This window comes from Zingiber officinale, chromosome 11B (genome assembly GCF_018446385.1).
Source record: "Zingiber officinale cultivar Zhangliang chromosome 11B, Zo_v1.1, whole genome shotgun sequence".
Classification (NCBI taxonomy): Eukaryota; Viridiplantae; Streptophyta; class Magnoliopsida; order Zingiberales; family Zingiberaceae; genus Zingiber; species Zingiber officinale.
In genome coordinates this window covers 4095014-4110284 of record NC_056007.1, presented here as the reverse complement: position 1 = coordinate 4110284, position 15271 = coordinate 4095014, and the positions used below count along the sequence as shown (strand labels likewise).

General features: G+C 41.8%; 1 protein-coding gene across 1 annotated transcript; it reads right to left on the bottom strand.

Moving 5' to 3' along the window:
- Positions 1–618: 618 nt before the first annotated feature.
- On the bottom strand, positions 619–4598 carry LOC122035322 (oligopeptide transporter 5-like). Its single transcript, XM_042594733.1, has 6 exons — positions 4556–4598; positions 4038–4480; positions 3846–3943; positions 2766–3603; positions 2264–2446; positions 619–1245 (listed from the first exon to the last, which is right to left on the bottom strand). Exons 1-6 carry the CDS (start codon positions 4596–4598, stop codon positions 619–621), a joined length of 2232 nt encoding a protein of 743 aa, XP_042450667.1.
- Between the last annotated feature and the right edge of the window lie 10673 nt (positions 4599–15271).

The following is a 15271-nucleotide window of genomic DNA, read 5'->3' as shown; positions in this document are numbered from 1 at the left end:
GTTTCTTAGGAGTCAATTAGTTGTATTTTATATTTTCCATACAATCCATGTATTTATGAAGTATTTCTTTATAAATTAATGTAATGCATCTATGAAAATAACGACAAAAGATCAAAAGTTAGAGAAGTAAATTTAAATCTTCTCAGAATTTCCATTATCTTTTCTTCTATCTCCAACACGAAGTGCTCGGGAGTGCAACTGATATGGCATTTGGCATTTAGGACTCGATACCTGACAGTCGAGTAGGCTTGGATTATCTCAGATCGGCTCAGATCAGCTAGCAACTCTAGTCCTAGCTTGGTGCTCTACAATCTATTGCTTGGCTTAATTAGTCTATCTTAGGTGACTTAGCATGGTGACTTAGCTGGCTCAAGATAGAGCTACATAGGTGAACTGAATAGATATCGATGGTAATAATTTAACTTGAGTACTGTAAAATTACATGATTTTGAATCGTTAATCTTGTAATGAATCGATGAATTGAATGAAATTCATATCATTTCCTTTTCCTTCAATTTCTCAGGGATTATAGGAAATGCTTTTGGATGTTTTGAACAAACAAATCTTGTTTAAGTGCTAATTGTGGAACAACATACAAAAGTCAATTACATGACCATTTCATTCGAGTTCAGGACAACCCTTGGGGATGTAGGCACCGGGCTCGGTAGGGCATTTAGCGAGCTGGCAGTAGTCATCAGTGACGCCTCCCCACCAATTGACGGAGTTGATATTATAATTGCCGAGGGTGAAGAAGGCGATGACGGCCATGAAGCTTGTGCCGGCGTCGAGGGCAGCAGACAGCACATAGGCGTAGCGGCCCCACCACTGCTTGTGGTGCTTGAGCACCCAATAGTTGAAGACAAAGCCGACAATGAACCAACAGTTGAAGTTAACGGTCTTGACTAGGGGAATGTAGCCGGCGGCCGCGAAGATGACGGGGAAGTTGATGAGTCGAATCCATTTCTTCTCCAGGAAGAGACGGTGGAAGAGGTAGACGGTGGCGGGGGCGAAGAGGCCAAGGAGGAAGAAGTAGTTAAAGCCAGAGTAGATGGAGTCGGGGCCGAACATCCGACGAGGCCCAACCACGCCCCATATAACAGAGGAGCTGAAGAACACAGTGTCGCTAGGGCACGTCCACGGGGAGCCCTTCGGCAGCAAGTTGGTCTCACAAATGTGGGGGACGTCGGAGAGCAACCACCACGCTGTGCCGAAGTAGCTCGCGTTGGCGATCACCGAACCCGCTAACTGATCAAACACAAACAAATTAATATTCTTTCCTTCCTTCTTTCTTTGTTTCTTTTATTATTATTATTATTATTATTATTATTATTACTGTAATTGTTTTGAGTAATTGATGGTCTTCCCTCTCTTAGTGATTCAAAATCTATATATATATAAACATACCTGATTAAGAACTCTTGCCCCTACACTATAAGAACATCTTCAACCCGCAATATCTTGCTCTACTCATACACTATGAGAATATTCTTGACCGAGAATATTTACTATTTAAATATCTGCTTACCAAGCACATCTCCACTCCATAGATACACTATGAAAACATGCTCGTTCTCACGGGTAGACGCAGTTGGTACTTGTATGAGTGCTTGTTCTAATAGATTTTGGAATCAATTTTCAGATGGTGTAAAATGTTTTATTAGATTTCTGATCTCCCTCATAAAAAGGGTTGCTGCACAAGGGAAAAATACCCCCCCCCCCCCAATTTACTTGTCAGTATCTTACCGTGGAGCCGACAATACTAGACCATTTGAGATGAGCGATATCGAATTTAATTTTCTCCACTATGGAAGACGCCCAATTGGAAACATCCTTGCTTTACTTACAACCTTTCCTTAGGGATGGAACCTACATCCACCTTCACACAACCATGTGGGACTACACTTGCACATTTCAGCACGGTCAGTCGATAGTTCCATAATTATCGGCAATTGCCATTAGACACGACCAGATGGTAACTAGCAATTAATACTTAATGGTCACCTTTCCTTGTTGTCGGACACAAGGGGCCAAACCCTAACGGCAAATGTATAATTAAGAGGGCATCTAAACCCTAAAATCTAAAAACTCAAAACTCTCGTTTTTCTTATTCTTCCACTATAGACAGCGTCTTCCATTCCTTAATAATGTTACAATAGATATAAGAACCGGAGCTACAAAGGCACCGAAGCAATCGACTCTATCGATCAGAACCCATAGAGAGGAGAGTGAGACATGGAGTAACATGAATCAACAACTTAATTACCTGTGCGATGAACATGGATCTAGGAGGAATCTTCATGTAGTGACCGAGCTTGAAATCGGACAGAAAGTTGATGGCTTGACCCATACTCGTGCAACCGTAGGTTTTGAACACCACACTCGCCAATGGATTCCCCGGCATTATGTAGCCAATCACTATCTCTGTTAGTATGTTGATCCCAGGCATCTGCTCATGCACGAAATTAATTAACTAATTAATAAACGAATCATATGATTTTCAAAAAATAGACTACTGCGGTATTGATTTTCAAAATACAATACTATGTTATTTTAAGATTTATGTAGCACGAGATTGAGTTTTAAAATACCCCACCACAATACTAGTGTTTTTTGTTTTTTTGAATGAAGTATTAGTGGGCAGTAGAGATAAAATCAAAAAGCAAATGGAATTCTATCTGTAATTTAGAATGCACCCCTCTGCCTGGTTAATTGCAGTTATAATTTTGATTATAATTATAATTATAATTATAATTATAATTATATACCGTATTGGTGGTGGCGGCGATGATCCCGATGGGCAGGGTGAAGAAGAAGGCCATGGCCATGGCCAGGAGGAGGCCCCAGTAAGGCAGCTGCAGGGCGCGGCCAAAGCCCTCGACGGTGTAGATGGAGAGCGCGGTGACGAGGAGGAGGAGGAGGTGGAACCACCACTGCGGCACGGCGGCGTAGTTGGCCTTCATCATCCGGCCGTGCACGTCGAGGAACTTCTCGTTGGCCTTGGACGTCGCCTGCCGCCACAGCTTGAGCATGTACTGGCCGTCGAAGAGGAGGACGTGGCAGAGGGTGGCGGTGAGGGTGGCGAAGCCGATGCCGTAGTTGATGGCGAAGGAGGTGCTGATGCGGATGTCGCTGTAGTTCTCGTACTCCTCGACGTTGAGGGTGAAGGTCTTGTTGTCGAGGACGCGGCTGAGGTCGTAGGGCTTGCCGGAGCGCTCGAAGAGTTGGGAGGAGAGGAAGGTGAAGCGGCGGGCGTCGTAGAGGTTGGACCAGTAGCAGAGGGGCAGGAGGATGTAGACGAGGATGACGTAGCCTGCGAGGACGTTGCAGAACACATAGGTGGGGGCCGCTATGGGGCTGCCGATCATGGAGGCGGTGGCCCAGTCGAAGCCGATGGCGCCGACGCCGAGGCCGCGCATGCCGGAGCCGATCTGGTGGATGGGGATGGAGTCCTTCCAAATGAGGCAGAGGATCGAGATGGAGCTGATGGCCGGGAAGAAGTAGTTGGGGACGATGTAGTAGGAGAAGCTGCAGATCATGCAAATGAGGAAGAACTGGAGCCGCGTCACGCCGCCCTTTACCCGCCGTTCTTCCTCGTTCAGTGCTCTGTAATATTGCACAAAGCTCGTTCAATGCAACTTACAGATTGCACAAAATATTAGTCAATTAATCAATGGATTCGATCAGCAATATTAGTCATCGAATTGATATTTTTCAAATTATTTAATCAATTTGTGAAATTTAAAATCAAAATTGAATTGAATAAATAAAAAAATTGGTATTTTTTTTAATTAAATGAAATTTTGAATTAACCCAAATGTACTTTTAGAATCCAAGAATACACATACCTGAACAAAGATGCTACTACTAAAGTGCCAGGCCACCACATGTAAGGGGAATCCACCAAGTATTTTCTGAACAATCCAGCCCATCCAAATCCTAACAACTGAAGCAAAAAATTTTAATAAAAAAAATCAAAATTTATAATTCATTTTTTTATTTAATTTACAAATTTGGAGATGAGTTTTTGTGATGATTACTTGAGTGGTTTGTGTGAGGAGGATGGCGGCCATGACGTTGATGCCGCGGTGGTAGAAGGCCTTGAGGATGGTGATGATGTGGACGGCGTAAATGCCGCCGGTGCCGGAGTTGGCAATGATGACGGTGACGACGTGCTCCTTCATGTTGAAGGGGCCGGGGTTGAGGGAGAAGGACCAGTCGAGGAGGGGAATCCTGATGATAGTCGGAGGGAGGACGCGGGCCATCCAGCGGCCCACGGGCAGCGCCAGGATCTGGACGAAGATGGAGTTGACGGAGATCTGGTTGGTCCGATAATTGAAGAACTGGTTGACGAAGGAGAGGAGGACGCAGCTGACGGCACCAAGGATCCATGTTCGGATCGTCAAGCACGGCTGCGATGGGTCGTCGGTCGTCAGCATCGTCATCCGCACTTGCTCGATCGGGCAATCGTCGTCTTCTTTCTCTATTAGAGATTAGAGCTGCTAAGTAAGAACACGAGGTGACAAGAGGAAGAGAAAGAGATTTCAAGAACACAAACCATTGAATTGGGAAGGAGAAGGTTCTGGGGCAACTGAAGCCATTAACAATGATAATATTGTGATCAATTAATTGAACAACGCAATAATAAAATTTTATCCCACTAGATCATATCAGCAAATTAAGATTGAAGTTGAAGGAATGAGAGAGAGATTTTGCAAGGAGTTGAATTTATAAGGCAGTGTGTCAGTTAGGATTCTCATAATTAAGCTTAATTTCCTATATAAAGCAATAGAACTTTTGTTACTAATTATGGGTCCAGTCCACCTTGTTATTGCTATATAGTAGTTGTTGTTGTATTGTGGTAGATTTCGATCCAACTGTCTTTACTACTCTTCTGGTTGTTGTTGCTTTATTTATCATAAGGATGCATTCATTTTGAAAATTGATTGTAATTTCCTTGATAGCTCAATCCATTTGAATTATGTGTCAATGTGATAAATTTGACTTTCTATAACATGCAGTTACGTTATTCAATCTGCTACGTGTCGCATGCTGCACAATTTCAAATTGTTAAAAGTTAACATATCGACGACACACATGCATCGCACACTACAATTAAGTGCATTTACAACTTACTACTGAGTGTTGTAGACGCTTTATTAGGTTCGTTGTAAATATTATTGTCAACAACATGTTATAATCACACACTGTTGATGACACATTGTAAAAAGTTAAATTTGTTATTGTGTGTGCATGATTCATATCATGCTCAATAGATTGTGCCTAGAGTGATGTATATGTCTTGCCACAATGACTTACTAACTCTCTGTTTATTTGGAGGTGCAATGAGAGAAAAGATAGATGTGATTTTTATTCCCTAGTTATCTATTATAAAATAATGACCTGATGAATTATAAAATCAATTTATATATCAATTTCTAGATAATATTTAATCCATCCAAAATTAATTAGAATGAGCTTTCCCTCCTATAGCATCATCACTCCTATAGCATCATCACTCACGGTCGCATCATTTTTCACTCCTTTCCTTCCTCTTTTTTTTCTTCTTTTCCTTACCCCTTTTACTTGGAAGGGTAAAAATAAAAATTGAAAAAAAAAATAATCATCATGGAAAATTTTCTCTATTTATTTTTTTATTAGCAAATGAACATGTTTATATATACAATATACATACCCTATAAATTACTCGCATCTAGGACTGATGTATAGGTACTTGCACCAAACCATTTAATTTTTCTAACTGATCCCACAAAAAATTTTATTGGTCATCAAAGTAAATCTGAAAATGCAAGTGTTTAATGTCATTCCACTAGAGGAAAATATCTTACAATACGTCGTAGTTGAGAATTGAATCATGGATACTTGAGAGCAACTAGAATATCGTTGATGCAATATCATAGTTTAGGATAATTTACTTGCTGTCATGGGTGGCTTCCATCGTGGCTGCAAGTGACGTCACTATTAGAACACGGGCAAATAGCGACCAAATTAGCGACAGAATATAAATTCGGTTGCTAATTTAAGATGAAATAAATATCTCATCTCTAATTCAATTTCTAAAATAGTGACCGAATTAAATTTTCACTATTAATTAGCAATGGAATTAATGTTTCATTGCTACGGAATTAATGTTTCATCATTAAAATAGCGACTAATCAAAGTCATTAAACTATAAATGGAATTAAATGTTCGTCACTATTTTAGCGATGGAATTAAATGTTCATCGCTATTTTAGTATCGGACTTAAATGTCATAATTATTAGAGATGGAATTAAATTACTGAAATAGAACCCTAAACACATTCCCCAAAATCCGTCCCCATTTCACTTTCCCAATCTCATGTGATTCCCATCTGTCAATCTCCTATTCTGCAATTTCCTCTTTGGACATCCTCGTCCTCTGGCTATCTCCTTCCGTCGATCCTCACGTTATGCTTCTCTTCCCTCTCACCTCGTGCCACAGGGTGTTGCCTTTGTTGCATTCCTCTTCCTCCGACAGTCTCCTTTCATTGACCTCGGTCATGGTCGCAACAGCCTTGCTCGTAGCTATGAGCAAGATTGCGAGTTTGCTTATTAGGCAGGAGGGTACGAGGCACAGGAGCAGGAGGGCGAAGAAGGCAAAAGAAATAAAAAAACAAATAAAGAAAAGATACATAGTGTTAGGACCAAAAGTAGCTAGAGGGGGGGTGAATAGCTCGTCGCGTGCTCGTCGCTTGGCGTTGCTTGTTTCTTCAAGGATATGCAGCGGAAAATACAGAAACAAATCACACAACGCTAACAAGGTTGGTTTACTTGGTATCCACCTCACAAGAGGTGACTAGTCCAAGGATCCACACCACGCACGCACCCTCCACTATGAAACACTCCTTTTCGGTAACTACCGAGGGCGGAGAAGCCCTACAAGACTCTCAGTACAAGAAGAAGAAAGGGAAATACAAGTTAAGCAAAAGCTTACAAGATGTGCAGTAAAAACCCTAACCCTAACTTCTTCCTCTTGCAATAGATCCGCCTCTTGACTTGGAAAGCCTCCAAGAACCTTCAAGAACTGGCGATCACGTGCTTGTAGAGAGCTGTGGAGGAGCTGGAATGAATCTGAGAAGAGCTCGTAAAGCAATATCGAAGACCACGCTCGCCTGCGGACGCCAGCGGTCGGATCCCGATCGATTCGAATGTTCCGAATCGATCGGGAGGCTGGATCGATCCACGGATCGATCCGGAGCGCCTCTGTGCTACCGCTGGATCGATCCACGGATCGATCCTCGCACAAGCAGCATCGTCCCGATCGATCGGCCGATCGATCGGGACCTCGATCGATCCACGGATCGATCCAAGAGCTGGAATGATCGGATCGATCCACCGATCGATCCACCTGATCGATCCACGGATCGATCCAAGACTTGGTTTTGCCCAAAACCAAGTCCCAAACCTCCCTAACCAACATCCGGTCAACCTTGACTGTTGGTACATCATGCCTCGCATCCGTCACTCCCTTGACCTGCTAGGACTCCCCACCAAGTGTCCGGTCAATCCCTTTACCCACTTGGACTTTTCTCGTCGTGCAAGTATCCGGTCACTCCATTGACCTACTTGAGTTCCACTGATGTCCGTCAACCTTGACCCATCCGGACTTCCTTCCTGCCAAGTATCCATCAATCCTTTGACCTACTTGACTTCCCAACACCAGATGTCCGATCATCCTTGATCCATCTGGATTTCCTTCCTTGCCAAGTATCCAGTCAATCCTTTGACCTACTTGGACTTCCCAACACCAGATGTCCGATCATCCTTGATGCATCTGGATTTCCTTCCTTGCCTGGCTTCACTCACCAGGACTTTCACCTAGCTTCACTCACTAGGGTTTTCCATCTGCCTAGCTTCACTCACTAGGACTTTCACCTGGCTTCACTCACCAGGACTTTCACCTAGCTTCACTCACTAGGGTTTTCCATCTGCCTAGCTTCACTCACTAGGACTTTCACCTGGCTTCACTCACCAGGACTTTCACCTAGCTTCACTCACTAGGATTTCCTTCTGCCTAGCTTCACTCACTAGGACTTCCTTCTGCCTAACTTGACAGTTAGGACTTCCCAGTCAAGTATCCGGTCAACCTTGACCTACTTGACTCTTCTTCGATCAATATCTTATTGTCAAACATCTAAACCCAAACCAAGACTCAGCTTGGTTAACCAGGTCAACCTTGACCTGAGGGATTTTGCACCAACACATAGCAGTGCTATATGCTCCTCACAATCATGCAATGCTTAGAATATCAATATTCTAGCTTATATATACATAGCCCATCATTTCACTTTTATAGGTCTCATCATTCTATATATCTGTATATATATATATAATAAAAAATATTCTAAAAATAAAAAAATGATTTTAAATTTTTTATCGATCAAATTAAAACCATTAACTTAAATTAAAAAAATAAAGCCCAAATATATAAAGCATGTCTATTTATAGAAAGTAAAGCTAACTAAATGGGGCATTAATGACCACCTTGACTAGAGAAGTCATCCAAGACGTCGCCCCACCAGTTAACGACGTAGATGCCATAGTTTCTGAGGGCGAGGTTCATTCATTAAAATTGTACCGGAGGGTTCGCCCGTACCGAAGCCTTTTTCATCCGTAGCGAACGATTCATTCATTTGTAATCGATGTAACTATTTCATAATAGTCATAACTGTCGCATAGCCATAAATTGTCTAAAATCTTTGCAAAAACTCTCATGTATCTTGATGTGGAGATAAGTTGAGGGGTAGAGAAGAAATTAGGGGGAGGAAGGAGGGTATTTTAGTCTTTTTGCTGGTTAGGACTTTAAAGGGGAAAGGGAGGCACTATAGCAAGGGGAGTTTTCGTGTTTTTTTGGCTTCGTGGAACTTTTTCCGTCGTCACTACAGGACCTTCTTCCTCCCTCTCCTGCTCCTCGCCGACGTCGACCGCCGACTACCAAATCTTCTCCTCTCCTTCTCCTCCTCGTGACGTCGACGTCGACGCTGGACAGACCGGCCACTGCTCCCTTCGTCCTAAAAGAGATAAAACAGAATTATCAAAATTGACCGGATCAAATTACCAAATCAAATCATATTAGTATTTGGATTATTCTAATAATTCTATTATAATTACTCTTAGAATTATTCTTAGAATAATTCTATTATTTATTGATTAGTTATTGACCAAGTATTTTTTGAACATTATATATTGTATTATCCTTAGGACAAATATCAATGAACAATAGATTTTATTGCTCTCATATTATTTCTTGCTCTCGCCCTATTCTTCCTCTTTCATGGTATCAGAGTCATCTCTTTTTTATCTTCCCTCAATTTCTTGAGGCGGAGATCGTATAAACGGACAAACGAAAAATACTTATTTTTCTTCCGCTGCCAACCCCCATTGCTTCTCTTTCCTCTGCCTTAATCTCTATTTTTTTTTCATCTATGTGGTTTTTTCTCCACTACCACCATACAAGTTATTTTTTACTTTAGATGTCGAATACTCGACGACATCAAAGAGGCCAAAAGCAAAGTTCAGACCGATGTCAGATTTGTCACATCGTTGGTCATACTGGAAATATATGCCCTAAAAGACTTGATTGGTCTAGGGTAAAATATCAAATTTGTCTTGGAATTGGACATTTTGGTATTCAATGTCCTAGTCCATTTGATTCAAATTTCATTGGTGGTCCTACAGCCTCAAGACAACCATCTATTTCATAAGTATATCCTAAAGTTCTTTCGTCTGTGTCTACTTGTGGTAAAACCTCAGAGTTTTCATCTACTAATTGGTATATTGACACTGGAGCAACTCATCATGTCACATCAAATTATAATATCCTTACAGACATAATACCATATTATGGCTCAGATATAGTGCAAGTAGGCGATGGTTCAGGTTTGCAAATTGCTAATCTTGGAAACACATATGTTCATTTATCTAATCTAACTTTTCACATGCGCAATGTCTTTCATGTTCCATCTATCACTAAAAATTTACTTTCTACATATCAGTTTTGTCTTGATAACAATGCCATTTTTGAGTTTCATCATAATCATTATCTTATAAAGGATAGATGAACAAATGCTATTGTGTTTTATGGGAGAATCAAAAATGGCCTCTATTGTCTTCAGAGTTCTTCAATCAAAGCTTTTGTTGGTGAATGCACAAATAAACCAGCTTGGCATGCTCGACTTGGTTACCCTTCCCTTCGTATTATTCAGTCAATCAACAATAGGTATGGTTTACCTACTTCTATTACCTCCTCTCTATCTCATTCATGTAGGGCCTGCATAGAATCTAAAAGTCATAAGCTACCTTTCTCTTCATCTGATCATGTTTCTAATTTTCCACTTGAAATAATCAATTCTGATGTTTGGGGCCCTGCACCTATTTTGTCTAATCAAGGTTTTCAATATTATGTTACATTCATTGATCATTTTAGCAAATATACTTGGCTCTATCCTATGAGAAGGAAATTTGATTTATTTGATATATTCTGTAATTTTCAAATTCAAGTTGAACGATCTTTTAATCGTAAAATACTTTCTTTTCATTCTAATTGGGGAGGCGAATATCAAGCTCTCCATCGTCATCTTGTCTCTTGTGGAATTGTTCATCGAGTTTCTTGTCCTCACACTCCAGAACAAAATGACTCTGCTGAGAGAAAACATAGACATATAGTTGAAACTGCCTTAGCTCTTCTTCATCATGCATCGGTTCCGCTTAAATTTTGGGATGAAGCTGTTAGCACTGCAGTATATCTCATAAATCGACTTCCTACTCCATTGCTCAATCATAAATGTCCTTTTGAAAAACTTTATAATCAAACCCCTGATTACACATTCCTTCGAATTTTTAGTTGCGCATGTTATCCATGGTTATGCCCTTATTCTAAACACAAACTTGACTCTCGTTCACTACAATGTGTTTTTCTTGATTATAGCAATTTGCACCATAGTTATCGTTGCTTGCATATACCAACAAGACGAATTTATATTTCACGACATGTTACTTTTGATGAGTCTCTATTCCCTTTTTCGGTAGCTTCTTCAATCTCTCCTCCAGATACAAGTGACACTTTCTTAATGCCACCTAATATTATCAAAAGTGATGGCATCCTAGGTCATGCTCTGGAGCTCTCTAATAACTCTCATATACCATCAGAATCACCTCAAGTTGCTGCTCCAATCTTAGAAGCCTCACCGATCGAAGATAATATGCTCTCTGGTTCCTCGGATAATGCAAATCAATCATCCACATCACCATGTCAACCTACTTCCTCGTCGTCATCAACAAGTGATTCAGATGATAATGCTCCTCGTCGCATGCTTCCCATTAGTGATATTTATGAGCGTTGCCCACCAAATGCAACTCGATATCCCCTTCCACGAGCTTTAGTGGTCTCTTTAAAATCTATTGAACCAACCTGTTTTACACAAGAAAACAAGGATCCAAACTGGCGTAGTGCAATGACTACAGAATTTGAAGCACTTCTTCACAATGGAACATGGACTCTAGTTCTGCGCACTCCCTCAATGAATGTTGTGGGCTCTAAATGGATATTTCATCTTAAGCATCGAGCTGCTGGTTCTCTTGAAAGATACAAAGATCGACTTGTAGCTAAAGGATTTAGTCAACAACCAGGTATTGACTTTAATGATACTTTTAGCCCAGTCATCAAAATTATATCTATCAGACTATTATTATCAATAGCTGTTAGTTCTAATTGGCTTGTACGACAATTGGATATTTCAAATGTATTTCTCCATGGTCATCTTGAGGAAACTGTATTTATGGAGCAACCACCTGGGTTCATTCATCCACAATTTCCATCTCATGTTTGCCAACTCAAGAAATCCTTATATGGTCTTCGACAAGCTACTCGTGCATGGTTTCATCGACTATCTAATTGGTTACAAGCTCAAGGATTTTGTGGATCAAAGACTGACTCGTCTTTATTTCACAAATATAATGATGGAAATATGATATTTTTTCTTATTTATGTGGATAACATTCTGATAACCGGAAATGATTACAAGGGTATCACAACTTTATTAAGTCTTCTCAATCAAGAATTTCCTACTCGAGATTTGGGTATTGCTCATTTTTTTCTTGGTATTGAGCTTATTCCATATGAGGATGGCAATCTTCTCTCTCAGAGCAAATACATTACTGGACTTCTTCAAAGAGCCAAAATGGATGGAGCACATCCGGTCTCTACACCAATTGTTGTAAATAACTCTCCAACTTCATCCTCTCCTGCTCTATCTGATCCACAGATTTATCGAAGTATTGTTGGGGTCTTACAATACGTCACTATCACATGCCCTGATATTACTTTTGCAGTAAATCGTGCTTGTCAATTCATGCATGCTCCAACTGAACAAAATTGGGATAATGTAAAAAGAATACTTCGCTATCTCAAAGGTACTATTCTACATGATCTTCTTTTATATCGCCAATCGTCTCGAGATTTACATGCATATGGTGATGCGGATTGGGCAAGTTCTCCTGAAGATAGACGCTCTACTAGTGGATATGCAATATTTCTTGGACGAAATCTTATCTCATGGAATTCGAAAAAGCAACCTACGGTATCTCGTTCAAGCACTGAGGCAGAATATAAAGCTATAGCCAATACAACATCAGAAATTATTTGGCTTCAATCACTTCTCTCTGAACTTCATCTTACATCAAATATTGCACCAAAAATTCAGCAAATCCAATCTTTCATGCTCGTACAAAACATGTGGAAATTGATTTTCATTTTTTTCGTGAACGTGTGGCAACTCATCAGTTATCTGTCTCTTATATTTCTGCTGAAGATCAAATCGCTGACATATTTACTAAGTCACTATCCAGACAACGTTTCAACAAGTTAGCAAGCAAATTCAACATTAGAGATCTCCCATTGAGTTTGTCGGGGGGTAAAAGAGATAAAACAGAATTATCAAAATTGACCGGATCAAATTACCAAATCAAATCATATTAGTATTTGGATTATTCTAATAATTCTGTTATAATTATTCTCAGAATTATTCTTAGAATAATTCTGTTATTTATTAATTAGTTATTGACCAAGTACTTTTTGAACATTATATATTGTATTATCCTTAGGACAAATATCAATGAACAATTAATATGATTTGATTTGGTAATTTGATCCGGTCAATTTTGATAATTCTGTTTTATCTCTTTTACCTCCTCCTCGCCACGCCGTCGCCGGATAGACCGGTCACTCCCCATCTCCTTCTCCTCCTCATGACATCGTCGCCGGGCAAGATCGACACTGCAGCCGCCTTCTCCCTCACCGTGGGCGCGGACGACCAAGCACCGCTATATTACTGTCGTTGCATGCGCCTGCGGTAGCACGTTTACCGCCTCTGACCATCGCTGCCCCGCAGCCCTCACTGTTATCGCCGACGCGACGAGCAGTAGTGGTCCGATCTCATCGTCGCCTCACGTAGGCCAGCACGCAGCTGCTGCTTCTCCCTCCTTATCGGCGCCCTTCTCTCTGCATCCTGCCCTCTGGGGCCTCCACCCACCTTGTTGTCGCTATGAGATTGTCGGCTGATCACTCCCGTGCAAAATTTTCCCCGAGGCAGTGTAGATTCCTCGTCGTCGGATTCTTCCGACCTGTGTGCCACTATTGTGTTCCCGGCCTTAGTGTCGTTATTGTGTTTCGGCTTTCATGCCGATCTGGCTTGTGCATTGTGTTCATGTCTGTGTGTAGTGTCTTGGCCTGCACGCCAATGTATTATCATGACTCGTGTGTTGTTATTACGACCCGGTCTGCGTGCCGCTAGTACCTTTCGGCCTGCGTGTCGTGATCCTAACCCGACCTGCATGCCGATATTTTATCTCGGTCTACGTATCGATGTCTTATCCTGGTCTACATGTCGCTATTATCTCCGGACCTGCAACTCATCTTCTGGTTCTGTTCCGTGTTGGACTCCGCGTCGTCAGATCCAGCTCCTCGTCTGGCGCATTCATGTACTCTTCCGGGTCGCGACAACTCGAGCAGCGTCTCATCCGAGGGCACCCCCTGGGCCAGGGCACGTTCTCTGTACTCACTCATTATTTATTTCATTATTATATTATTAGTTTGTTACTCATATATTCGTTGGATCTGCCTCGAGTATCGAGGTACCGGAGACCAGGTCAACTCGGTCTCAGGCTGCATGTACCGTTAACCAGAGGACTTCTGAAGACTTGGTCAACACAGAAGCCCTCTCAGCACACCCCCCCCTCGGGACATCTTAACTCAGTCAACATTCCATCCACCTCACCCGACGATCCATCTAACTCAGATTTCGGACAGGATCAATTTGGCGTCGTCTGTGGGAATCTTCTCCACCTGTCCTGGGACGTGAAGATGGACAACGTCGGGAGGTTCTCTGCCATTATTATAGTTCCAAGACGAACATATTATCTTCTACCCTTACTCCACCGGTATTCGGGAGTTGAGGGATCGAGTGGAGCTTCAGTTGACTAACAGGTTAGTTTTTCCATTATGTTTTTTCCCCTACTCCACGGGTATTCGGGAGTCAAGGGACCGAGACAAACCCTTAGCCGTTTAGCACATCTCCCCGATCAGGTACGTTACAAGCTCTGCTCCCTTTTTACGGTTATAGGAGCTGTTATAGCTCCCTGATAAGAAAGTAAGATCCTAGTTCCTTAATCAAAGACTAGGGCCTTCGATATTTGATCGGACACTAGGGGCCCAGCTCCCCGCTCATACACAAGGGGCACAACTCCGCGATCATTGGCTCGCAGTATGTCTTCTCGATCAGGATCTAGGGGCCTCGCTCTTTGACTACAGGCTAGGGACCTTACTCTCCAATCAGGGACCAGGGACCCAGCTCCCCGATCAGGTGTGTTATAGGCTCTGCGCCTTTCACCATAAGGCTGTGCATCCACTTATTGCTACAGGCTCTGCATCCTTCGCTATGAGGCTCTGCATCCTCTTACTACTACAGGCTCTGCACCCTTCACCATGGGGCTCAACATCCTCTTACTGCTATAGGCGCTTTACTCTATTATTATTATATGCTCTGCATCCTCCACCTGTTTTGCATCCTCTTACGTCTACAGGCTTTGCTATCTACACCCACAGTGTTATGCTTCCTTCTATGGTTACGGATTCTGCTCCCTCATATGGCTATGAGCTTCACTCCCTTGGACGATCAAGATTCAAATTATTCTTTCCCTGACTCCACGGACATTTGGGAGTCAAGGGATCGGTACTA